Here is a 26,166-nt window from a genome sequence, read left to right on the forward strand (position 1 = left end):
ACTTTATTTTCAAAACACAAGTTCAAAGATGAAATTGTTAGTAATTTCAAGGTGGTGACCACAAAGCATCAGGCCAGGTGTGGGTACCTTCTCAGAATGATGCTCTGTGCAACTACAGGGTTCACATCTTAAAGTCTGTCCTGGTGGCAGATCCAGCCCGTGACGCATGTAAGCCTTCTGCTTGGGCCACACACTCTGGCAGACCCATGGTATTCCGGGTGCCAGTGATGAGAAAAGATGCAATGTGGAACAAGCCCCAGTGGGAAAATGTTATCTGCAGCAGGATTACGCATCTTTTGAAAAATAACTCCCGGTGTACTGAGCCCTGATAGAGATGGAACTCTTGGCCATGAGACACGGAATGACCATGCGTCCTGTACTGTCCACAATGAGTTGGGTCCTCTTGGATCTACCAAGTTGAAGTTGGTTAGGATCAGCAGTAATTTCACATAAGATGAAATATTACCTCTGGAACCAAGCATGAGCAAGACTGGAGGGAATAAACAAGTGCATGAGTAGGTAGCCCAGACTCTCAGATCGCTCAGCAGGGTTACTGGAGTACCCCTCTCTCAGCTCAGACCTCAGGTACTGTATGACCAGCCAAAGGAGGAGGAGAAAGTCAGAGCCTGGTTTATGGATAGAACAGCTTGGTACATTGATGCAAGGTGGAAATGGATGATGAGTTGCAGCCTCACTTGGAGCTGGCCTTGAACGACAGTGGTAAGAGAAAACCATCCTAAATGGGCACGGCTTTGGTGCACCTGACCATCCAGGTTGTGTGGCAAGGGAAGTGGTCTGACATTACAATAGTATATGCATTCATCGGTAGTGGTGAATGGCCTTGGCTGGTCCCGTCGTGGGTATGGAAGGAAAATGACTGGAAGATTGTAGATAGGGAGGTCTGAGGTAGAGGCAAAAGCATGGACATCCAGGAACAGGCACAAAGTGTGATCATCTTTGTGTGACATGTTTATGCCCACCAGAAAGCACTCACTATGGAAGAGGCACTAAACAACGAATTATACAAAATAGCTTGGTCATTTTAGGTTAACCACCCTTTGTCAGTGGCCACCTAAACGCTGGCATGGTAGGCACCTCACGCTCAAAGAATGTCACGTGATTACAGGTGGGCTAGCAGAAGTTTGGCTCCCAGCTGATACGCATTGAGCAATCACAGTTTTTTACTATTATGAAGAAAAAGTTATGTTCTGTCACTTGGAAATCTAGTGTAACAATCCTTAGTTAAACAGTAAGATGAGATCTCCAAAGTTCCTCTTAACACGAAATTTCATGACTTAAATGTCATTCATAATTAATAGCCCTTATTTTTAAATGTTTATTTCTGAGAGAGAGGGCATGTGCACGCAGGGGAGGTGCAGAGAGAAGGGGACAGAGGATCTGAAGTGGGCTCTGTGCTGACAGCAGAGAGGCCAACACGGGGCTTGAACCCTTGAACCGTGAGATCATGACTTGAGCCAAACGAACGAAGTCTGACTTAACCAACTGAGCCACTCAGGCTCCCCTAATAGCCCTTGTTTATTGGCTAACTACTATGTATCACTATGTATTTCCTAAGGTCTATCTAAGGCTTGATGGTTTTTAAAAGTAATAAAATCTCTTTTTAACCTGGCATCCCAGCTTTTTGGATTGAAAACTATGAGTCTTCCGCATGTCTAGTTATTAAACTGAAAACGGAGATTATTGTAGTCCAAGCATATAAATAAATTGTAATCAGCAAAAATAAAGAGCAAAAATGAGCTTCCATGAGCAGAAGCTGAAACCAAGCCATGACTTTTTGAATTTCTCTTATGCCTGGGAATGAGAAATCCCGGAAGGATTAGAGTAAAAGATTCAATGCTAGATATTAGAAATCAGCCATTCTGAGCATAATCAAAGCTTTCATCATAGCAATTCATTATTTATGTGTGTGTCTTAACATGCTGAAAAAATTATCAAATTATCAAAAATGTTGAGAGTCTTGTTAAGGTAGTTTTTTTTTTTTGTTTGTTTGTTTTTTTTTTTTTAGTTACCTTTAATGTTTATTCATTTTTGGTGTAGAGGGACAGAGTGCAAACAGAGGAGAGGCAGAGAGAGGGAGACACAGAATCCAAAGCACACTCCAGGCTCTGAGTTGTCAGTACAAAGCCCTACTCGGGCTCAAACCCACAAACCATGAGATCATGACCTGAGCTGAAGTCGGACTCAACTGAGTGAGCCACCCAGGAGCCTCTTGTTAGGGTAGTTTTTTTTTTTTTTAATTTTTTTTTTTAACGTTTATTTATTTTTGAGACAGAGAGAGACAGAGCATGAACGGGGGAGGGTCAGAGAGAGGGAGACACAGAATCTGAAACGGGCTCCAGGCTCTGGGCGGTCAGCACAGAGCCCGACGCAGGGCTCGAACTCACGGACCGTGAGATCATGACCTGAGCCGAAGTTGGCCACTTAACCGACTGAGCCACCCAGGTGCCCCTTGTTAGGGTAGTTTTAAGTGACAGGTATCAGAAGGTTATTGGCAAGACCCCAGTGCCTGTTTGGAAATTGTAAACGTTCACAGCCTGTAGTTTGCACACTAGATTTCCGTAAATTGTATTCTATAAATTGTAGTAAATTGTACTCAATATAGGTGCTCTTAGATCCTTGTAAATATAATGTATCACTAGACCTTATATCTGGCATAAAGTAGTTAGTATAATTATTTAAATATTGAAACTAAGTTTCCAAATAAGTTAAAATACTGATTATCAGTAGCATAATTAACCATAGTAAACTTAATTTTAGCTATTACCTTTAGTCATGATCAGTTTGAAATCATATTCTGTGAGACCAATAGTTCTCTCTTACCTCCAATTAGAAGGCTTCAGAGCTTCAGGGAACTCACCTAGGGACTTCCAGTCACCAGGCAGCAGTAATATAAGGTCCAAAAATGGGCTGCTCTATGCTAACACCACTTCTAAGATTCTTTTTAATGAGACTCTCTTTTTTTTAGGAAAGCAGGTAATTTGTTGGTCTTCTGTCTAGTTTGATGAGCATACATCCATGAACAAAATTAGACAAAAATTCCTGCCTTCAGGAGCTTACATTTTCCTGGCAGAAGACAGATGACAAAATAAGTCATTAGGTGATATGGTAAGTCGGAAGATGGAGCATATTATGGAAAAAAGAGAACAAGGAGGGGGAATAAGGGAATGGTGGAGGGTGGGGAGCCACAGTTTCAAATAGAGTGGTTAGACCCACTGAGAAGATGATGTTTAAGCAGAGACTTGACCTTGGTGAGGTAAGAGTCCTGTGGGTATCTGGGGGGATGATCATTCTAACAAGTGCAAGGGACTTGAACCTATTTTCCTTGTTAGCTTTTATTTTGCCAATTTCCTCTCCTAGTGTGGTTTGGTACTGACAGGAAATGAGAAATAATTTTGAAGTTCTGAATAATTTAGAAATGTTGACTGTCAATGACCTATTGTGTTTACTGGTTTCTTTCCCCGTCTCCTTCAAGCTCACTTTGAGTTTCTTCATCCATAAGTCCTGATAGAGATACCTAACATGAGGTTCTGAAGACTGGTAACCACATTTCTTACTGGATGGAGATAGAGAAAGGGTTGGGGAGTCAAATAAGAAAAGAGATCCAATTTCATTGTTTCCCGTTACTGAAAGTCCTGCGTGTTGCAAACTTTGGCCTATGAAAGAAGCTCCCAGCTAAGCGTCTGACTCTTGATTTCGGCTCAGAGGGTCATGATCTCACTGTTGGTGAGATTGAGCCCTTCGTCAGGCTCTGTGATGACAACTTGAAACCTGCTTGGGATTCTCTCTCTCTCTCTCTCTCTCTCTCTCTCTCTGTGCCCCTCCTCTGCTCACTCTGTCTCTCTCTCAAAAGTAAATAAACATTGGTTGATGGGGGGTGGGAGGGAGGGGAGGGTGGGTGATGGGTATTGAGGAGGGTACCTTTTGGGATGAGCACTGGGTGTTGTATGGAAACCAATTTGACAATTCCATATATTGAAAAAAAGTAAACATTAAAAACAAAATTTTAAAAAAAGCTCAAAAGACTAAACAACAAAGTAATAAATAATTTCATTTTTCTATTTAATACATTTTATAATTCAATGGGCATAGTAGTAAATACAGTTGTAAAACCACAACATGATGTTTCTAGTCTTTTTAAAAATTCTGGATACCTAAGGAGAAAAGTCATTAAAAGTTTGCTTTTCTTACAGTAACTCCAAATTTCAAAAAGGGCCCTATTGCCTTCACTCTGTGTTTACAAGCATTGTGGTGGTGGTGGTGACCAGAGGCCTCAGGTTTCTACCTGTAGGGTCAGACTCTATTATGAAAGTGCCATGAAAAGTAAAACGTGTGCTGAACAAACATGAAGCCCCACCATTGTTCACTAGGTGCATTGTGGCTGCTTTTAGAAATACGGCAAATATTTAATAGCTCTAGGGCTTACACAAATACATGTTCGTCCATTAATGAAAATCCATAATGGAGTCCATAATGGAATATGTATTCATCCATAATGAAAGCCAGACACTTTAAGCATTAAGGGAAGTTCACTTTATTCTTTGTGAATGGGCAGTTATTTAGTCCCTCTGTGCCTCAGCTCCTCACCTGAAAAGTGAGGCTATATATAGCACTTACCTTTTAAACTCTGTATGGTGAGGGATGTTAGTTCATTAGACTTATCCTTGTGGTCATTCTGAAATATACTCAAATATCAAAACCATATGTTGGACACCTGAAACTAACTTAATTTTAAGTCAATTATACCTCAAAAAAAAAAAAGTCCCACAATATTTACCTGCTTTATAGGGTTAAAGTGAGAATTAAATGGGATAGTTCGTGCAAAGAATTAAGAACAGGATTTGGCACACACAAAAAGCCGTCAAAAACGTTGAGAATTACTACTAAATTCACAAAGATACATGCCGTGGAGGGGCATCTCAGGGTTCTTCCACTGGGGTCTAATGTAAAGATACATCTCTCAGAATATTACCGTCAGCTTTTGATTTCACTGTCAGAATCAGCCATGTCAATTCATTGGTGCGGTCGTCTCACGGACATTTATTAAAGCCCTCATTCTCTGTTAGGTTTTGTGCCTGGGAATTAGTTGATCTTAATCTAGCACTTGACTTTTTCACTGAAGGATGAAAGTTCCCAGCGTTATTAAATCTCCAGCATAAGCCAAGTCTTCAGAAAGGTTATTGTCAGAAACTAAGAGCGCCTTGAAAGGCGCCCGGATCAGGTGGGACGGTGGGAAGGGCTGGGCACTGTGCCTTGAGTACGCGAAGAAGGGAGCTCCTGGCCTCGGCCTATTGACTGGCGTCGAGAACTCTCCCCCGCAGGATTTCTAGCAGGTGGCTGACTAGGAGGCAAGAATTGCCCCCTTTTTGAGTTAAATCACGTGCTTAAAAGTAAAGGTGGGGGCTGCCAGAGGGCCCTTCCCCCTCCGGCTGAAGGCTTCGTCCTGATGCGTTCTGGCCACATCCTCCTAGACGCGGATCAAATAGCGTTCCCAGGGGAAGTGGGGCCTCACCTGCTGCAGGTGTCCCCAGGTGGTTCAGAGGCGTGGCCGTATGCCCCCCCAGCCCCCCGCCCCGCTCGTCCCGGTTCGGAGCTGCGGGGCGGCGGCTCGCGTGCCCGCCGAGGGGAGGTCAGGAGCCTCGGGGATCTGGGGCCCGCTGGCGCGGCGCCCGTCCCAGGGCACCCCCGGCGGCCGTGAGGCCGCGCCTCCTCCCGGAACTGGCCGGCGCGGCCGGGCGGGAGGAGAGGCGGGAGCCGGGCTTTCGCGCACCGCGGGCCATGGAGGTCCTTCCCACGGGCGGGGGCCGGACGGGGCGCCCGGAGCCCGAGGCAGGGCGAGAGGACGCGGCGGAGGAAGCGGTTGTCGGTGCTCCCCGGTCTGTGTGCCTGCGCGGGGCCCCCCCGGCGGAGCAGCCTCGAGGCTCCCGGGACTCCTGGGAGGCCGAGGAGGACCCGGAGCCCGGCGAGCCGCGGGGCGGCAGGACGAGCCGCACGGCGTCCCTGGTGAGCGGCCTGCTCACCGAGCTGTACAGCTGCACTGAGGAGGAGGAGGCGGCGGGCGGGAGCCGGGGGCTCGGGGGTCGCCCACGGCGCCGCGACAGCCTCGACAGCTCCACGGAGGCCTCCGGCTCCGACGTGTTCCTGGGCGGCCGCGGCGGCGACTCCCGGGTGCTGCAGGAGCTGCAGGAGCGGCCGAGCCAGCGGCACCAGATGCAGTACCTGCGGCAGAAAGGTGAGCTTCGGGGGCTTCGGGGGCTTCGGGGACGGGCCGCAGGGCACCCCGCCGCGTCCGCCGGCGCTCCCGCGCTCACCTGGGCACCCCTGGCTGAGCCGCGCGGCGCTCCGATATTACGGTTGGGGCGGCTCCTTTGACCTGCGGCTAGTGGCCGCGGTGTCACTGGTTCGTGGCTAAACTCAGTTCTTACTGTGCCCCCGCCCGCATCCCTCTCGAGCTGCTCAGTGGAACCTCAGTTGTTGGGGTTGTAGCGGGTGGTACAGTTGTTGGGGGTGGTAGCGGCGGGTCTCCGCTCCTCTGCGCGCACCATGTTTGCAGGAGCCCGGAAGGGACAGGCAGCCCACCTTCTAATTGCACCTGAACAGCTCTTTCGACTGTTGGGAGTTTCTGGTACGCGTAGCACAAGTTGCCTAGGGGGCGCCGAGAGAAGACCGGCGACTCCTGGGCCTGATTTTTTTTTTTTTTTTTTTTTTTTTTAAATTTCTCCTAATCTGCCCTCCCTGGCCACACCACTAGGATAGTGTTTAACTAGTGAGGCAGAATAATTCGATAATGCAGTTTCTAAGCAGAGCGGATGAATTCCATTTCTGCCAGCCAGTCTGGTTTCAGGAAGCTCACTCTGCGGCGGATTAGTGGAGGGCCCTACGCTGTTGGCTTTAGCACAGGGTTTGACTGCTGGTACCTTCGATTTGGAAATGGACGTGGCTTTTGGGGAGTGGCGGGGGGGAGGCTAATTTGGTGTTTCTTTTGTTATCAGACCCTGATGCTCACGTCCTGAGGTTCCCCCCCACCCCCGCCTTAACTGTTCATAATAGCTTGCCTTTCAGGCACTGTTATTACAGATGTCTTTTTCATAGATGTATCAAGACCTCAATTTATATAATAAAGTGAGGTGTGGAAAACAGATGCTAAGCCGCCATAACATATCTTGAATTAGTGTCCTTGTGCTAAATTACCAGGAGAGGAAGGAAGGAGAGAATACTATTGAATGGTCTCCTGTCTCCTAATTGTAAGTCTAGCTGGTGCCAGGTGGGGGAAAAAAAATAAGTAACAGAAAAGGAATAAATCTGTCTGCTTTCTCGAATCTGTGTTGAAAGTTGAAAGCTGTTTGCTTTCAACTTCCTCCTTTGGCTTCCTAGCAAAGGTTTTTTTCTCAGCTGATTGTTACAAATGGCTTCTGCCTTCCTCCCCCTGCCTGGGACTTTGCCTGGAGTAGTGCCATTTAATTTTACACAGTTTTTTGGCTGTTCTCGGAGTGTTTATGCCAGGAGTTCCGTGGGGGCAATAGGTCTTTCCGAATCCAACAAAATCAACTCTGAAGAATTATGATTTGCCTTTCTGTCTTTTACAAGGCCGTTCACTTTTCATTACTGAGCAAATTTGGGGGGTTGGCAATTTCCTCGTGGAAGAGGAAATTTGGCAAGCTAAAGTTTAAAGTTTAAAGAGCTTTGCCTGTGGATTTCAAACCAGTGACCACTCTACTAATTCACAAGATCGCCAAGAGTCTGTTTTTCCCAAGTCTCAGCCTTATTGCATAGTTGCCTGCTAACCTTTTCTTTCCTTTGAATCGACTCTGCTAAGATGAACAAAAGTGCCATATTATAATAATCTTATACGCACCCACACGCACCCCCTTTATTGATGAGTATCATTAGAATATTAAGAATAAACAGGTGGAAGCACGTGGAAACAGCTGTCTGCATAAATAATTTTACAGCTTATTAGATTACTTGATTTTGTTTCAAGATCAAAAAATGTCCCTCCTATCATAATGCTTTGTAGATAACTTCTTACTCTATTAGGATTTTTGCTGTAGCACCTATTTAGGTGTTTGGCGTGTGTGGGTCCTTTATTTATGTGAAGCATCAGAATGGTTTCTCAGGAAATCTTGGCTCCCTTCTTGGTATTTTCATAAAGGAGGTGAACTTTGGAGTCAGAGTGCTTGAATCGATATCCTGCCACTGTTCATTACTCGCTGTGTGACCTTGGGCAAGCTATTTAACCTTTCTCTGTCTTATTTTCCTCACTTACAAATATGGATAATAATAACACCTACCTCCCAGAGAGGACTGTGGTGATAATTATGTAAGTTAATGTGTGTGTAAAATGCTCAACAAAGTTTAGATACTATTTTTATCAACATACACACTGGAATTTCTTAGAGAGGAAATTGTCCGCTGCTTGTCAGTTGGTCTTTTCCTCATTTACTTAACAGCAAAAGTGGCTGATGCTGTGGGGCATGCAAAGATAAAGGAGACCTTATTATTCCTGTCTTCAGGATGCTTTATCAGCAGATATTGCTGTAGAAGACATTTCTAAACTCTGAAGATTTTTCCCATGTTGGATAATACACATAGTTCAGAGCATCACAGAGCTGTGGATACCTTAAGAGTCCCTGAAAATGACTCTTTGTTGGAAGGAAACTATAATGTAAAACAAAAAACAACTATAATGTAAATGCAAGATAATGATATTCCTACCCTTTCTGTTTCTGGAAGGAAAAATTTTAAACATTCAAAGAAAGGCTCTTTGCTCTGTGGAAGGGATCTAGGGACGAAGAGCCCCCTGGTCTCCTCTTTTAGCTTGTTTCCATATTTAATTTTCCTTAGAACACGAATGTTATCATTTAACCTAAATGTGTTCTTTTCCTTATGTGCCACCAAGTTTGAACTCAAGGTAAGAGAAATGGCCTTTGTTCTCTTCTTCAGAGTAACCCCTTATTCTTATTTTAGTGCTATTTATATTGATGTTTATAAAGACTGTTCACATTTCTTTCTCAAAATAGTCTTGTATGCTAAACATAATTTGAGCCTGGGAGTACTACCTTGCCTAAGATCACAAAGATGGTTGGTTGGTCCAAAGGGAGTTCTTTTCAAGGTCTAATACATTTTCCATGATGTGGCTAAACATGATTGCTGTTAAAGGTCCACCTTGTACTTCTGTTATACAGACCCCCAAAGTTCTTTTTCTTTGACCTCTGGATTTTTTTTTTTTTTTTTTTTTTTTTTTAGCTTTTGAATACTTCTTTTGTTCTCTTTGGATCCTCTCTAGTTTCTCAAAGTCCTTTTAAAAATGAATAGACCCAAATCCCACACAGGATCTCTAATGAGGGCCAAGCCAATTCCGAGTTGCATGGAAGCTTCTTGCCTGACTGGCAGACCACACTCCAGTGACTAATGATAATACCAAGTGTGACAGACGAAACTCCCAAATTGTAATGATTATTCATATAAAGATTGCTGATAGTTCCGATTCCCAAGTCTTTTTTCATTTGTGGAAAAACAGCTGTTGGGAATATTAATTTTATGAATGTAGAATTATCCTTAATTTATCTGTGTAAAGGAAATGTATCTTCTATCATATTTGAAAAACTACTGAGTTTCTAAAGTGAAATATTGTACCTAATAATCAAGCTATTGGAAGACTGTATATTTAAAACCAAACCAATATTGCTATATTCATCTACGTTAGAAAATGTGGTTATATTATTTGCTTTTAACGGATCATTTACAAAGGTGAGTGCTGTTAAAAACGTTTGTTATCAGGGGACGTCTGAGTGGCTCAGTTGGTTAAGCCTCCCACTTCTGGTTTCAGCCCCAGGCGTGATCTCAGTTTTGTGAGTTTGAGTCCCACCTCAGGCTCCATGCTGGCAGTGCGGACCTGCTTGGGATTCTCTGTCTCCCTCCCTCTCTCTGCCCCTCCCCAGCTCATGCTGTCTCTCTCTCTCTCTCTCTCTCTCTCTCTCTCTCTCCCCCAAAACAAATGAATAAACTTTAAAACAAAACCAAACGAAAACATTTGTTATCAAGGGCGCCTGGGTGACTCAGTTGGTTGAGTGTCCAGCTTCAGCTCAGGTCATCATCTCAAGGTTCATGAGTTTGAAACTCGAATTGTTGCTGCTGTCGGCTTGGAGCCCACTTCAGATCCTGTGTCCCCTTCTCTCTCTCTGCCCCTCCTCTCCCCCCACTCACACATTCTCTCTCAAAAATGAATAAACATTTATTTAAAAAAATTGTTATCAGCTGTTAGATTTACCATTGATGTAACAGATTCAAAAGGATTCTTTTCTTGTAAGCTTACCGTCTGAGCACTTTAATGATACAAAATATACATGCCAATTTTCAGGCAATGAAAGGTAAATCTGCAACCTGAGCTAAATGTGACAAGAGTCTTTGCTTACATGTTGCAAGTAGCCTCAAAGATAAAACTTATCTTACAGTAATTATCTCACGGCCAGGGCAGGAAATGTTTGAGTGATTTATTTGATCAGAATATCTCAGCTGAACACGTGCATGTAATCCTGGGTGAGAAGCCAGAATTACTTGGTTTAAATGGATGTTCTAGATATTTGTCCTATGATTGGTGAGTGTTACATGGGAATTTGTATTATTCTCAGGGTATTTATTTTCTTATTTTTCTTTTTCTTTGATAGACACTAATGAACTGAAGACAATCCTTCAAGAGCTAAAGCATAGAATTGGCGTACAATCTGCAAAGCTACTAAGGCAGCTGAAGCGAAAAGATAGGCTTCTGCATAAAGTACAGAGAAACTGCGATATCGTGACTGCGTGCCTGCAGGCTGTGTCCCAGAAGCGGAGTAAGTGCTGGAGTGGGGTTATCCCTTTGGCCACATGTGTCTGGAATGTTAGTGGAGCTGAGCCAATAGTTGTTGTGTTTTTGAATATATGGCAAAGTTTTAAATGGAAGCTTCTATCATCGAAACTGAGAGCTATGAACAACTCAGTTTCCTGGGATTTTTTGTTTTGTTTTTGTTTTGTTTTTGTTTTTTGTTTTGTAAAAATGTATAGTACGTGTCTGATGTTACAAACTTCATTTTATTATTCTAGATTTGAAGTCGTACTTCATTTTGACCATGGTTATTTTTACCTGATGCTAAATAATGACTAAAATATTTTTGGAACTGCATCAAATAGACACAGCCTAAAAGGCCTTTGTTCTCTTCTTCTCTGTGTCACTCTAAAAAGTGAATCAAACATCGGCTTTAAAAAAGGACCCTTTTATAACAGGAACTTACACTTGCTTTGAAATTTAAAAAAGACGAAATATTTTAATAAGTTAAATCTGTCTCATAGGTCATCCATTCACAGCTAAGAGCTGTGTGGTTTGTTAACTGAGTTAAAAATGTTAAATCATTGATCCTTGTTAGCTACGGGATGTAAAACCTTGTGAATTAATCTTTTAATTCTCCATGCAATAGTTTTATGTTTTATTCTGCTAACATTTCCCTATTTTTGTTTTGTATTCTTTATTAACATGCAGCACGGCAGAACAGTATATTCAGGTATGGCAAATTTAGGCACCAGTGATGTTTTGATCAAATGCCTGTGACAGGTTTTTGGGTGCATGTGAAAGTTGCTTTATTTTGTTTCTTTGTCCCACCGCATTTTATATATGAAGTGATACCTTCTAGAGTTTTTTTTTTTTTTTTTAATTCCAAATTAAGATGTGTTTGTTTTCATAAGACAATTTTCAGGGTTTGACTAGTTTCAGATAATAAAATTAATGGCTTAAACTTCATTCTTAGGTTTATGATAAAAAGTAAATACCATGTTTTCCTCCTCCTGTTTTATTATGTCACTGTTTGTTATCCCCAAGTTGTTATTCTTGCTGTCTCCTAAAGAAGGTTTCAACCTAATGTAAATTGAACAGAATGTTACGTAATTATCATAATGATATAATGGTCCATACAAGGAGCAGGATGTAATTGAATTGACTGATTTTGAATAGGGTTTTCTCCAGAGCTAGGCACTTGTCTGAAACAGCTAGAAAAGGACGATACGGATATAGATATACATACACATGTGTGTATATTTTATATGTGTATCTATCTACAAAAAGTTGGCATGTGTTATATTTGATATTTTTCCGTGGATTCTGATTGATTCACAAGTGTCTAGTAGAAATTCTGTTATTTTCCCTTTATTTTGAAATACCTTGATTTTTCTCTTTTCAACTGTGTTTTCATCTACCATTATTACTGTTGTACCAGACGTTAAAAGCATGAAGTGGTAAATGCATGGGGTTTGGATGTGGGAAAAAGTATAAGGGGGCGATGGAACCAGTGTTAGGAGACAGAGGGGAATGTCTGGCTGGCATAGGATCACGGGTTGATAATTACCAGGGACTGATAATCATTTAGAGTTTGAATTTACTTGACTGATAAAGGGACAGGCATTTGTGTCTTTTTAGAAAAACGTGTTCACGAGAACCTAATTCAATTGTGAATTTGAATGCAGCCTTCCTATGTATTTTAGGGTTTGTCTCTTTAAATCCAGCCACTGTTTCGTATTTCATAAGAGTATGGGATTAATGCCTCTTAACCTTGGGAGTTACATTATCACCTTGGTAATAAGACTCTACTAAATGGGACAGAATGTTTTTTGTTGAATTAAGAAATGACAGTGGATCAGGGGTGCTGACTGAGCCACCCAGATGCTTAAGAGTTCTAAAGAATTTAGATCTCACTGTTTTGTAATGAATAACTGAGCTTTCATTTTAGCAGTGATTGGCAGTGATGCGTTCAAATACAACATGTATGTTGACTTTTTTGTATTTAATATACAGAAGTCCAGATAACCCTCATTTTCTCCACTATATATGGATTCAGTCCTTATAATTCTTTCCATAAGTGATGTTCTCCCTTTCATAACATGTTATAATGTAATATAAAACTTTTTAACCTTTTTTAAAAATGGGTCATTTCCTATTGATACACCAAAGAGGATATGATTTTATAAGTAAGTGTGGATTATGAACCAAAATGACTAGGTTGTGTTTATTTCAAACACATATGCTGTAACTGCTTGGATTTTATGGTTTCTTACACCAAACCTTACAGTAGAATCCCTTTATTACTTATTTATTTAGTTTGTTTCAAGTTTTTATTTAAATTCCAGTTAGTTAACATATAGTGTAATATTAGTTTCAAGAATAGAATTTAGCAATTCATCACTTGCATATAACATCCAGTGCTCATCATAACAAGTACCCACTTTAGTACCTATCACCCAGTTAGCCCATCCCCCTGCCCACCTCCCTTTCAGCAGCCCTCAGTTTGTTCTCTATAGTTAAGAGTCTGTGTTATGGCTTGCCTTCCTCTTTTTTTTTTTTCCCTCTATGTTTTGCTTCTTAAATTCCACATATGAGTGAAATCATATGGTATTTGTCTTTCTCTGATTTATTTTGCTTAGCATAATAGACTCTAATTACATCCACATCATTGCAAATGGCAAGATTTCATTCTTTTTGATGGCTGAGTAATATTCTATTGTATATATATGTATAATATTCTATCACATATATATATGTATATATATATGCGTATATATATATCTATATATATATCTATATATCTATATATCTATATCTATATATAGATATATAGATATATAGATATATATACCACATCTTCTTTATTTATCAGTTGATGGACATTGGGCTCTTTTCATAGTTAGGCTATTGTTGATAATATTACTATAAATATCAGGGACTGTGTGTCCCTTCAAATCAGTATTTTTATATTCTTTGGGGAAACATCTAGTAATGTAAATGCCAGATCATAGGGTAGCTCTATTTTTAACCTTTTGAGGAACTTCCATACTGTTTTACAGAGTGCACGAGTCTGCATTCCCATGAGCAGTGTAAGAGGGTTCCTCTTTCTCCACATCCTTGCCGACTTCTGTTGTTTACTGCATTGTTCATTTTAGCCATTCTGACAGGTATGAGGTGCTATCTCATTGTGGTTTTGATTTGTATTTCTCTGATGATGAGTGATGTTCAGCATCTTTTCATGTGTCTGTTAGCCATCTGGATGTCTTCTTTGGAGAAGCATCTATTCATGTGTTCTACCCATTTCTTAACCAGATTGTTTGTTATTTGGGGGTTGAGTTTGATAAGTCCTTTGTAGGTTTTGGATACTAGCCCTTTATCTGATATGTCATTTGCAAATATCTTCTCCCATTTTGAAGGTTGCCTTTTAGTTTTGTTGATTGTTTCTTGCTGTACAGAAGCTTTTTATCTTGATGAAGTCCCATAATTCATTTTTTGCTTTTGTTTCCCTTGCCTCTGGAGACATATTTAGTGAGAGGTGACTATGGCCGATGTCAAAGAGGTTGCTTTATTTTATTTTATTTTTTATTTTTTATTAAGACAGTGTGAGCAGGAGAGGGACAGAGAGAGACAGAGGCACAGAATCAAAGCAGGCTCCAGGCTCTGAGCTGTCAGCACAGAGCCCGAAGCAGGGCTCGAACTCACGAGTGATGAGATTACGACCTGAGCTGAAGTAGGGTGCTTAACTGACTGAGCCACCCAGGAGCCCCAAGTTTGCTTTATTTAAAAAAAATTTGGGGGGCGCCTGGGTGGCTCAGTCGGTTGAGTGTCCAACTTTGGCTCAGGTCATGATCTTGAAGTTCGTGAGTTCGAGCCCCGCATTGGACTCTGTGCTGACAGCTCAGAGCCTGGAGCCTGCTTCAGATTCTGTGTCTCCCTCTTTCTCTGCCCCTTCCCCACTCATACTCTGTCTTTCTCTGTCTCTCAAAAATGAATAAACGTTAAAAAAAATTTTTTTTTTTAACGTTTATTTTTGAGAGAGAACGAGAGAAAGAGAGAGAGAGGGAGAGAGGCAGAGTGCGAGTGGGGGATGGGCAGAGAGAGAGAGGGAGACACAGAATCCAAAGCAGGCTCCAGGCTCCGAGCTGTCAGGACAGAGCCCAACATGGGGTTCCAACCCATGAGCCATGAGATCATGACCTGAGCGAAAGTTGGACGCTTAACTGGCTGAGTCACCCAGGTGACTGAGGTTGCTTTATTTTCGAACAGGATGGGATTAAGAGCAGGATCAATATTTGCCTTGTAGAAGAGCATATGTTCCCCCATATTTAACCATTTGTCTAAGGATAACCATGGTATAACCAATTTATTTTTTTTATTTTATTAAAATTTTTTTTAATGTCTATTTATTTTTGAGAGACAGAGCATAAGCAGATAAGGGACAGAGAGAGAGGGAGACACAGAATCCGAAGTAGGCTCCAGGCTCTGAACTGTCATCACAGAGTCAGATGCAGGGCTTGAACTTATGAGCTGTGAGATAATGACCTGAACTGAAGTCTGACGCTTAATCGACTGAGCCACCCAGGCACCCTTGGTATAGCCAATTTAATATTAATAGTAAAATTAATAATAAGAATGGTAGTGGTGTCACTATTCATTACGTGCATGCAGGTGTGCAGGAAAATCACCCTCAAGGCTTTAAGACAATGGGATAATTAGATGAATATTTGGCCACGAGTTCATCTGTTGTCTTTTTGTTGTTGTTGTTGTTTTTCTGATGTTAAGGTTAAGTGGTTTGCTTATTATGTGACTTGATTATTTTTCCTGAAGGCAGAAAGGAGGCTATCTTAACTATCAGCATTTCCTAATTTTATAATTTTTTACATTGGTGTAGTAAATTTTTAAGTTATGCTGGCTGAGTTTGTGAAATGGTAGTATAAGCAAGTAATAAAATCTACCTGTCATTGGAAAACTGTGGTAAAGAGGGAAGGTGGAAAAAATGTGAACATTCATGAAAGTATTGTCTTTATTTTAGCCTTGTCAATAAGTACAGGAATTTTTTTTAATTTTTTTTAATTTTTATTTTTTTAATTATTTTTTTAAAATTTTTTTTAACGTTTTATTTTTGAGACAGAGAGAGACAGAGCATGAACGGGGGAGGGTCAGAGAGAGGGAGACACGGGACCCGAAACAGGCTCCAGGCTCTGAGCTGTCAGCACAGAGCCCAACGCGGGGCTTGAACTCACGGACTGCGAGATCATGACCTGAGCTGAAGTCGGCCGCTTAACCGACTGAGCCACCCATGTGCCCCAGGTACAGGAAGTTTAAACAGCTTACTGCCTCATTTGATCAATGTGTCTGGCATCTTTAATACTGTGACTAAATCTTGCTGTCTATCATAAATACCTGGCAGACACACTTGCCAAATAGTGAATGGTAGTGGTCCTTATTCTTTTTTTTTCTATGGTTATCTTCTCTAAAGTAGCCTTCTCTGTGGCAGGAGAAGGAATTTGTGTGGCTTCAGGTTGGTGGCACCGACATTCAACATTTTCTGCTAAGAAACAGTTCTCTGTGTTTTTAGAACACATTATAAAAGTAAATGCACTCAACCCGCCATTCCCCTCCTAGGTATTTACCCAAGAGAATTGAAGACGTATGTCCCCACAAAAATGAGGACGTTCGTGTTGGTAGAAGCACTATTCATAATAGCCCCAAAGTGGAAACAACTCAAATGTCTATCAGTGGGTGAATGGATTAACAAAAGTGGTATATCCATACGATGGAATAGTATTCAGCCATAAACAGGAATGAAGCACTGATTCATGTTACACATGGACGACCCTTGAAAACATTATGCTAAGAGAAAGAAGCAAGACACAAAAGTCCACATATTGTATGCTTCTACTTGAAACGTCCAGAAGAGGTAAATCCATAATAATGGAAAGTCAGTTCGTGGTTGCCAGGGGCCAGGGTAGGGAGAATGAAGAATGGTTGCTCATGGTATAGGTTTCTTATTAGGGTGACAAAAATGTTCTGCAATTAGATGGTGGTGATGGTTACACAATTTTGTGAATATACTAAGCATCACTAAATTGTAGAGTTTAAAAGGGTGAATTTTATGGTGTGTGGATTATATCTCAATAAAATAAATACAGTCAAACCTTGGTTTGTGAGCATAATTCATTCTGTAAACATGCTTGTAATCCAAAGCACTTGTATATCAAAGTGAATTTCCCCACAAGAAATAAGGGAAACTCAGATGATTCATTCTAGAACCCAAAAATATTCACATAAAAATGATTACAATACTGTAATATAATACAAAACAATGAATAAAATACAAAATACAAAGAAAAATAAATTAACCCGCCCTGACCTTTGAAAACCTTTGTGGCTGATGTGAGGGAGACAAGAGAGAGGAGGGTTATTCTGCAGGACAACTTTCACTATCACTAACGGAATCATTGTTGTCTATTGGCTCAATGGAATCTTTTTCTTTTTGCGCAACTTTAACAAGGAACCTATCCAATGACACTTGCTTTTGCCTCCTTTTGAGGTTTTTGTGGAAATGTGCTGTTGCATTGACAATCACCCACAATCCTGCAGAGACAGAAAGAGAGAGAGAGAAAGAAAGGGAGAACCATTGGCTCGGCTGTGATCATGTGACATTAGGTGCCATGTACTACTCGTATTGCAAGACATGGCACATTTATCAAGTAAAAATTAGAAATGTTTGCTCGTCTTGCAGAACACTTGCAGAATAAGTTACTCGCAATCCAAGGTTTTACTGTAGAATGTGTTATTGTACAATAAAAGTAATAAATGTAATAAAATATGTGTTAAAAATATAACCCACTCCTCATGGAAACTTCGGAAAATACAAAAGTATGAAAAGAGGAAAAATCACTTTCGAAAGACATTTTTTCATAGTTTTGAATATTTATTCAAGTGTTTTTTTATGCAAAGTTTTTCCAAAGTCAGCATACAACATAACATTTTTGTATCCAAAATTGTCAAACTTTCCATTATTATGGATTTACCTTTTTCATGTAACATCATAAGCTGGCATAAATTATCCATAAATATAATTTTGAACGATTAATGCACTGTTTTTCAGCCCATCATTTTGTTTTGTTACAACATCGTAATAGTGAAAAACCTCCTTTCAGTCATAAGTACAGAAACACAACTTAAGCTGATTTAAGTGAAAAGGGAAATTGATTGGCTCACATAATTAAAATTCCAAGGATGTGGCTTCAGATGTAACTAAATCAGATACAGCTGCCTATATATAGTATCTTTAAGGGGCACCTGGTTGGCTCAGTTGGTTAAGTGTCCAACTTCGGCTCAGGTCACGATCTCACAGTTCAGACAGCTCAAAGCCTGAAGCCTGCTTCAGATTCTGTGTCTCCTTCTCTCTCTGCCCTTCCCAGCTCACACTCTGTCTCTTTCTCTCTCTCTCTCTCTCTTTCTCTCTCTCAAAAAAAAAAAAAACAACAAAAAAAACAACAAACCATCAACAAAAAAACCCCACACCCCCCCAATATTAAGAATATGAAATCATATTAAGAATATGATTTCATACCTTAGCAGTGCTTTCCTCTGCACCAAATAACACCAAAAGGGCCACTATGGCAGCTCCAATTAATCAACCTTACCTGAAAGCACAAAGTTCTTTCCACAGTTCCAGAAAGTTCCATAATTCGCTTTCCTTGACCTAGCTGGGTCACCTGCTCACTAAGAATCAATAAATATTTATGTATGTAAGAAGGTGATAAAGTGATAAGTACTATGGAAAATAAAAAACAGGTTAGGGAAGATTTGGAGTAGCCAACAATTGGTCCTGGTGTTACCAGTCTTTTATTAGATTTATTCATAGGTAATTAAGGTTTCTTGATGATATTTTAAATTGGTATCTTTTAGAAAATTCATTTTCTGTTTGTTTCTAGTACATAGAAATATGGTTGTTTTCTGCATATTGACCTTATATCTAGCAATCTTACTTTTTTTGTTGATTCTAATTATCTGTACATTCTTTTTAATTTTTATTTATTTTAATTTTTTTAAGATTTTATTTTTTTTAAGTAATCTCTACACCCAGTGTGGGGCTTGAACTTATAACCCCAAGATAAAGTGTTGCAAGCTCCACTGACTGAGCCAATGAGGCATTCTGATAAATTATTTTGTGTTAAAAATTTTTTTTTAATGTTTATTTTTGAGAGCGATAGGTAGAGTGTGAGTGGAGGAGAGGCAGAGAGAGAGGGAGATACAGAATCTGAAGCAGGCTTCAGGCTCTGAGCTGTCAGCACGGAGCCTGACATGGAGCTTGATCCCAAGAACCTTGAGATCATGACCTGAGCCAAAGTCGGATGCTTAACCGAATGAGCCACCCAGGTACCCCATTTTGTATTTTTTTAATGAACATAATCTTTATCACCTGTGATTACGGTCAGTTTTATGTCAATTTTCTTTACCATTCTTTCATTTCTTGTTCTTGTGCACTGGTTAAGACCTCCGTGATAATATTGAATAGAAGTAGTGATAATGGGGTGAAATTTTTTTCAGATGCAATCTCAGAGGGAAAGTTTTTTCCCCCATCATTTCCCCATTAAGTACAATGCTTGCTGAACGTTTTCTATAGAAGTCCTTTATCAAATTAAGGAAATTCTCTTATCTAATTTGCTAAGATGTTGAACTTTATCATACAACTTTATTGCTGTATTGAGATAATATGTTGAAAGTTAAAACAACTTTGCATTCCTGGAAGTATCCTAATTAGGTCATGAGATGTATGTATTTATATATACATATATTTCTGGCTTTGTTTTTCATAATATTTTATTGATGATTTTTATGGCTATGTTCATGAGTGACAAGCTTATGATTTTCCTTTCTTATAATGCTCTTGTCAGGTTTTGGGAGACTCATAAAAGAAGCTATAGAGTGTGCTCACTTTTTCCATTATTTGGAAGAAATTGTGTAAGACTGGAATTATTTCTTTCATTTTTGATAGAATTCACTGGTAAAATATTTGGGCCTGAAGCTTTCTTTGTAGGAAGGTTTTAAATTATGGATTCAACTTAAAAAATAATTATAGGATTATTTGTATTTTCTATTTCTTCTTGTATCAGCTTTGGTAAATTTATAGGATTTACCCATTTCCCATATCTTGTCACACTTATGGACAAAATTTTAAAGACTATGTTTTGGGTTCCTTTGGTGTTTCAAGATACTAAAACATTTCTACTGATTTAAAGAGGAATTCACTTACCACTTAAAATATGTTTTATTATAGAATGTATCATCATAAAGAACAGTATTTTAACAAATATGTATATTAGAAATATATTAAAAAAAAATAAAGTTCTATGTATGTGGATATCTACTTACCAGAATTGAGTAACAGTTACTAGAACATTAGAAAACCCTGAGTGCTCTTCCCTGATTGAAATTTCCTCTCTTCCTCACATTCTCTTACTTTTCTTTGTAGTTTTTCTCCCTGCTGTGTAAATTCCTAAATAATGTATAGTTTTGAGAAACTGAGTAGCAAGCCCAAGCCTAGTTGTACACAGAAAGGGTAATTAATGTTTGCCTCTGTTAGATAAAGGCTCCCAAGAGATAAACCAGGCTCTGGATCATAGTCTGGTGGTGGGTACCCCTGAGAATGCACAGGACCCCCTTCTGGGGGAGTCAGGGAGCAAGGTGATAAATGAGGCTTGTGGCATCTGTCAGAGCTGAGGTTTAGGCTATTTGCTGCATGATCAGCTAAGTTGGGGGAATGGCCTGCTTTTTATGTTTGATTCAAAGCTTTCCATGACTTGCTCTTGCTTCCAGAAGTAGGTCAAAACACAACACTTTTGTGGGCATGGAGGGGAGGAGAGGGTGACCACTTCCTCAGCACATTGTGAGATAAACAAGTCCAGATGAGAATGTGGACCTGCTCTCCCAGGCATTCTGTCCTTGAGTTAGAAAGATGGTCCAGTAGCAGGAAGCATCTTGCATTGACTGCCATCAATACAACTGTCACTTGATCCACACTGCTACAATCTGGACTGATTGTGCTCAATCTGGTGCAGAGCTGTTACCTTGGGGTTTCCCTTCCCTCTCTATGCCTCTCTCCTGTGTTGGATCTTTTGTTTCCCATATCCCACGTTTTCTTCTTTCCTGATTATTCTTTTTATATCATTGCCTGTATCCCCTCGAGCAAGGGTGCCTGTGAGGTAGAAGTTTGGAAATTGTGCAGGAATGAAGATGTCTTTATTAGACCCTTCCTTGGACAATTTCATACTTCCTCTGTTGACTTCTTCCATTCTTGCTCTTCAGAAGTCTGGAGCCTTTCTGATTCCTTATCCTTTGTACTGGACTCCCCCCTCCCCCCACCTCCGAAAGCTTGTGGAATCTTCTCTTTGTTCTTGGTGTTCTGAAATTATCACATTCCTTCTTATTTTGCTTGGTGTGGGTCTGTTTTCACCCATTGTGCCTGGCCTTGATAGACTCTGAGTCACGCAGCTTACATCCTTCAGTTCTGGAAAATTTATGTAAATTATTCCTTTGATGCTTTTCCTTCCTCCTTTTCTTTTTCCTCTTTCTGGAATTCTATTTTTTGGCTGTTGGAACTTCTGGATTAGTTCTTGAATATTCTTTGTTTTCTTATTTTCCATCTCTCTTTTTTTGGTGTCTTTTTTTTTTTGTTTGTTTGTTTTACTTTCTTGCAGACTATCTCAACTTTATTTTCCCATCCTGCTATTGAGACCTCTTTTTTGGGGGATTGTTATTTGATTGTTTGTTTTATATATAGTATCCTACTCTTGTTTTATAAATTTATATATTTTCTTATTGCTTCAAGGATATTAATGATAGAGACTAAAATGGACAAACAGAAAACAATTTGGAGGAAAGAGATTATACAAGGAGGAAAGAAACTTTCAAAACTTATTATATTTAGAGTCTTTTCTCAGATATCTAGTAGTCCTTGGCTGTCTGCTTGTAATTAAGTGTGGGGGTCTAAAATAGTGACTTGAACTCTGAACTGTCCAGTAAGGCTTCTTGATTTTGAGCTTTGCTCAAGAGTCACCTGGATGGGTCCCCAGGTAAGTACCTTCAGGTCTTTCCTTTGGGGCTACTCAGCTTCCTCAGGGAAGAGCTTGCTGACCTCCTGCTTGGATCGTGAAGGTCTGTGGGCGTAAGCGCTGGGATCTCTGCCTTCAGCAGTCAGCATGCAGGTGGTTGCTGAGTCCCTTTGTGTTAGGTCATGTACTCACCGTCAGCTGGCTGTCCAGCAACTCTTTGTTTTAACCCTTTTCAGAAAGGAAACCTTCAAACTTTTGGAAGGATGACAGGAGTAATTGCCCAACCTCATGAAATAGAGGGGAGGATGTAGGGATGCAGCCATTTCTCAACAGCTTCCTCCAGGTTCTCCTTAGTAAGCCTCCTCAAGAGCTGGCTGTCCATCTCTGAGTTTTGTGGAATATGTGATGTAATGAAGCTTTGCCTTGTCAATCTGAGATCTGGCTTTGTAGGCTCTAAGTCAGTTTCTACTTGTCCATATGCTTTTTGAGCTTCAACATTTTGTTGTTGTCTCTGCTGCTTTGTTTCCTGGTCCTTATAGGGTTACGGTAAAGATCCCTGTACTGTAATTTTAGTGTGGTTTTGGTGGGGACCAGATTTACTGCAATTTTTTTCTGTCTGTCTTCACTCAGATGTGCATATTCCTTTTTCATAAGTTCAGAAGGTAAAAAGAAATTAGCATTTTTTTCAGGTTTTACTGAGATATATTTGACATATAAAGAAGTTAGCATTTAAATTAAGGTAGATTTGGGAGCTCCTGGATGGCTCAGACGGCAGAGTGTGGAACTCTTGATCTCAGGGTTGTAAATTCAAGCCCCAGATTGGCATAGAGATTACTTAAAAATAAACTCTTTAAAAAAATCTTAAGGTAGTTTGCCTTAAGGAACTTGGTGGCAGAACCGTGAGTTTTGGCACAATTTTGTTAATACGGATAACAGATTTAGGTATATTTTGATATATAATTAGCAGTTTGATCTGCCCTGAAGTAACTTAGTGAGAATATGACTAGATGAAAGCAACAGAATTGTAATTGCTTACAGTATTTTTAGCCATAGTTTCCTCTCATTTTTAAAAAAAAAACTCTTTAGTGTCTTACAGCTTAGGGTTATTTTTTCTGTTTTGTCCTAATTTGCTCATTCCTACGCATACTGCAAGTTTGTAGAATATTTGAAACAGTAACAGCTTTTGAACCTCCGACTTCCTAGAGATTGTTGGGGCTTTGAAAAAAGCAGAAGATGTTTGTTGTGGCTTTTAGAAAAAAAAAAAAAATCTGGAGGCGCCTGGGTGGCTCAGTCGGTTAAGTGCCGAGTTCAGCTCAGGTCATGATCTTGCGGTTCATGAGTTTGAGTCCTGCGTTGGGTTCTGTGCTGACAGCTCGGAGCCTGGAGCCTGCTTTGGTTTTCGTGTCTGCCTCTCTCTCTGCCCTCTCCCACTCATGCTCTGTCTCTCTGTCTCTCAAGAATAAATAAACATTAAAAAAATTAAAAAGAAAAATCTGAATCTCAAAGTCATCATAATTTAGAACCAGAAGAGAATTTAAATCTGATTTCTACTTACTCCCAACCTAATGGTTGAGCAAAGTGAAGGGTAGAGGAGTTGAGAGCTTTGCTAATACTCAGCTGGTTGGTGACTGAGGACTTCCTGGTTGGTGTCCTTGCTATCAGTTATGACAAGAGAAAAATATACAGCCAGCAGGGGGAGTTCTCATTCTCTCTTAAATTTCTTAAAAACAGTATTAAATTTATGTTCTCTGTACAGTAGTCCTCCCTTATCTACGAAGGGTAGGTTCCAAGACCCCCAGTGGATGCCTACAACCGTGAATAGTGCTGAATCCTGTATATACTATGTTTTTTCCTATGCATACACACAACTATGATGAAGTTTAATTTATAAATTAGGCACAGTGAGAGATTAACAAGTAATAACAAAATAGAACAATTATAACCATATACTCTAATGAAGGTTGTGTGAATGTGGTCTCTCTCTTTCTCTCTCTCTCTCTCTCTCAAATTATCTCACTGTACTGTACTCACCCTTCTTGTGATAATGTGAGATGATACAATGCCTACATGATGAGATGAGGTCAGGATATGATACATCAGGGGCATCATTTGCTTCTGAACTGTGGTTGACTGTGGGTGAGCGAAACCGCAGAAAGTGAAACCACAGACCCAGGGTGGGAGGACTTTTGTGTTGTCTAAACTTGAATCCCAGTTCTGCCACTCCCTGGATGTGCAATCTCATGCAAGTTAATTAACACCCCCGTGCTTCAGTTTTCTCATCAGTAAACAGAGGATGATGATAATACCTACTTCTCATTATGAGAATTATGTGAGTTAAAGTATGTGACGTGGTTAGAATAGTGTTGGCTGCATCATTTACTCTTATTGCCTTTATTCCTGCAGTAGGAAGGGTTGGAGGCTGCCTTTTCCATCAGCGTTTGGATACGTGCCTTTTTAAGGCAACTGTGAAGGTTGCTGAGGCTCCTCACATTTAAAAAAATTGATGGGGTGGCGTTATTGGAGGAGGAGATACTGAATAATCATGATTAGGTGTTTTTACATCTTTAGCTTTTTGGGAAAGCGTAGCTTACTCTTCTCCAGTAGCATGCAAGGAGATGGCTCGTCTCTCATGTGTCACAGTTGGGAAGAGGATATGTATACATATTGTGGGGACACACATTATATCTGAAAGTAGGCACCTGCCTGTCTGCTCAAAGGGAGATAGGAGCAAAGATGAGAGTCCCCCAAATCCTCCTTGAGACATCTCAAAGAACCAGGATAGAGGAATGATAGACACATGTCATGTGGGTGAGGGTGGGAGGCGTTGGGAGACATTTCAGGCAGAGATAATGGTGCAGAGGCTGTGAGAGCATCAGATATTTGTGATACTTTCAGTAATCTAGTGTTACAAATTATATAAAACTGGAGGCTGGAGGGAAGGGGCAGAGCTTGAGGCGGGAGTTTACATTGTGTCCTATAGCATCACTGCTGAGCACTAGAGTGATGTGATTGGAGTTTTGTGTTTCAAGGATCATTTTGGCACCAGTGAGGAGGACAGGCTGCAGAGGGAGAGTGTACATGAGGAGTATCAGGAGGAGGCTGATGCAATAAATGAGTTGAATTGATGGGCTCTCGGAGAAGGAGCTGTGGGAATGGAGGAAAGGCAGTGAGACATTTAGGAAGGAGATTGGGTAGGGCCAGGAGGCTGGTGTGGGAAGAGGAGGAATCTGGGGGCCTGGGGGTCTGGGTAAGGTTTGGGAAGCATTAATAAGTGCTTGCAGCTAAGATCCCTTAGGGGCACCTCGTGGGGCTGTTGGGGAGGAGTGTGTGGAATGGCCAGAGAACAGAGTCCTCAAAGGAGAGCTGTGCAGAAGAAGCTGTTGGAGGACAGAGACTGTTTCAAGGAGGTGCAGTTTTAGCTTCTATAGAACAGTTCTCAAGAACTTTTGTAAAGTACACATGGCTGTACATAAAATTACCGTAGAGGAGTCAAATAGGAAAATGAAAAACACATCGGATTTTTGCCTTTTTGTTTAAAGCTTATTCACTTATTTTGAGAGAGATGGGGAGTGGGAGAGGGGCACAGACAGAGGGAGAGAGAGAGAATCCCAGGCAGGCTTTGCACTGTCAGCATAGAGCCTGATGCGGGGCTCAAGCTCATGAACCATGAGATCATGACCTGAGCCAAAGTCAGACACTTAACCGACTGAGCCACCCAGGTGTCCTGGGATTTTTGCCTTTTTAAAATGATGGGAGTGCCTGGGTGGCTCAATCGGTTGAGCATCCTACTCTTGATTTTGGCTCAGGTCATGATATCATGGTTCATGAGATTGAGCCCCATGTCGGGCTCCATGCTGAGCTTGGAACCTGCTTGGGATTTGTGTAGACTCTGGGTCTGGAGTTCTCTCTTGTCCAGCAAGAGAGCAGACACAGGATTAAAATGTGAGAGAGGCTAATGTCCGGGAGGAGACAAGAGCCCTGAGTAAGGGTCCTTGCTCTGTTTTTATTAGGATCAGAAGGCTTACAAGCATGATGGAGTACACAAAGAGACCATGAAACCGTGAACATTAACTCATGGGTGTGAGGAAAAGAGGGTTTTGAAGACATGTGGTGTTAGGAGTTTGGGTCAATACAAAACAAATTCCTGGCACTGAGCAGATGGTTGTTTACAGCAGGCATGAGGTGCCTTGTCTATCTTTAGCTAGCCTAGGGGATAAGACAGACCTAGCATGCTACCTCAGGGTCAGCAAGGCACCTTTCTTTTGCTAATAAGCT

At 40.8% G+C, this 26,166-nt stretch overlaps 1 protein-coding gene across 1 annotated transcript in view; it reads left to right on the forward strand.

Annotated features, from left to right (window-relative positions):
• Positions 1-6,163: 6,163 nt before the first annotated feature.
• The window catches only part of TBC1D30 (TBC1 domain family member 30), an 84,370-nt gene continuing 64,367 nt past the window's right edge, over positions 6,164-26,166 (forward strand). Inside the window, exons 1-2 of the mRNA XM_042947074.1 lie at positions 6,164-6,250; positions 10,686-10,850. Coding sequence (XP_042803008.1) covers positions 6,229-6,250; positions 10,686-10,850 — 187 coding nt within the window. The 5' untranslated portion in view covers positions 6,164-6,228. The remainder of the gene's footprint in view (positions 6,251-10,685; positions 10,851-26,166) is intronic.

The sequence above is a fragment of the Panthera leo genome, chromosome B4 (assembly GCF_018350215.1).
Source record: "Panthera leo isolate Ple1 chromosome B4, P.leo_Ple1_pat1.1, whole genome shotgun sequence".
NCBI classification, from domain to species: domain Eukaryota; kingdom Metazoa; phylum Chordata; class Mammalia; order Carnivora; family Felidae; genus Panthera; species Panthera leo.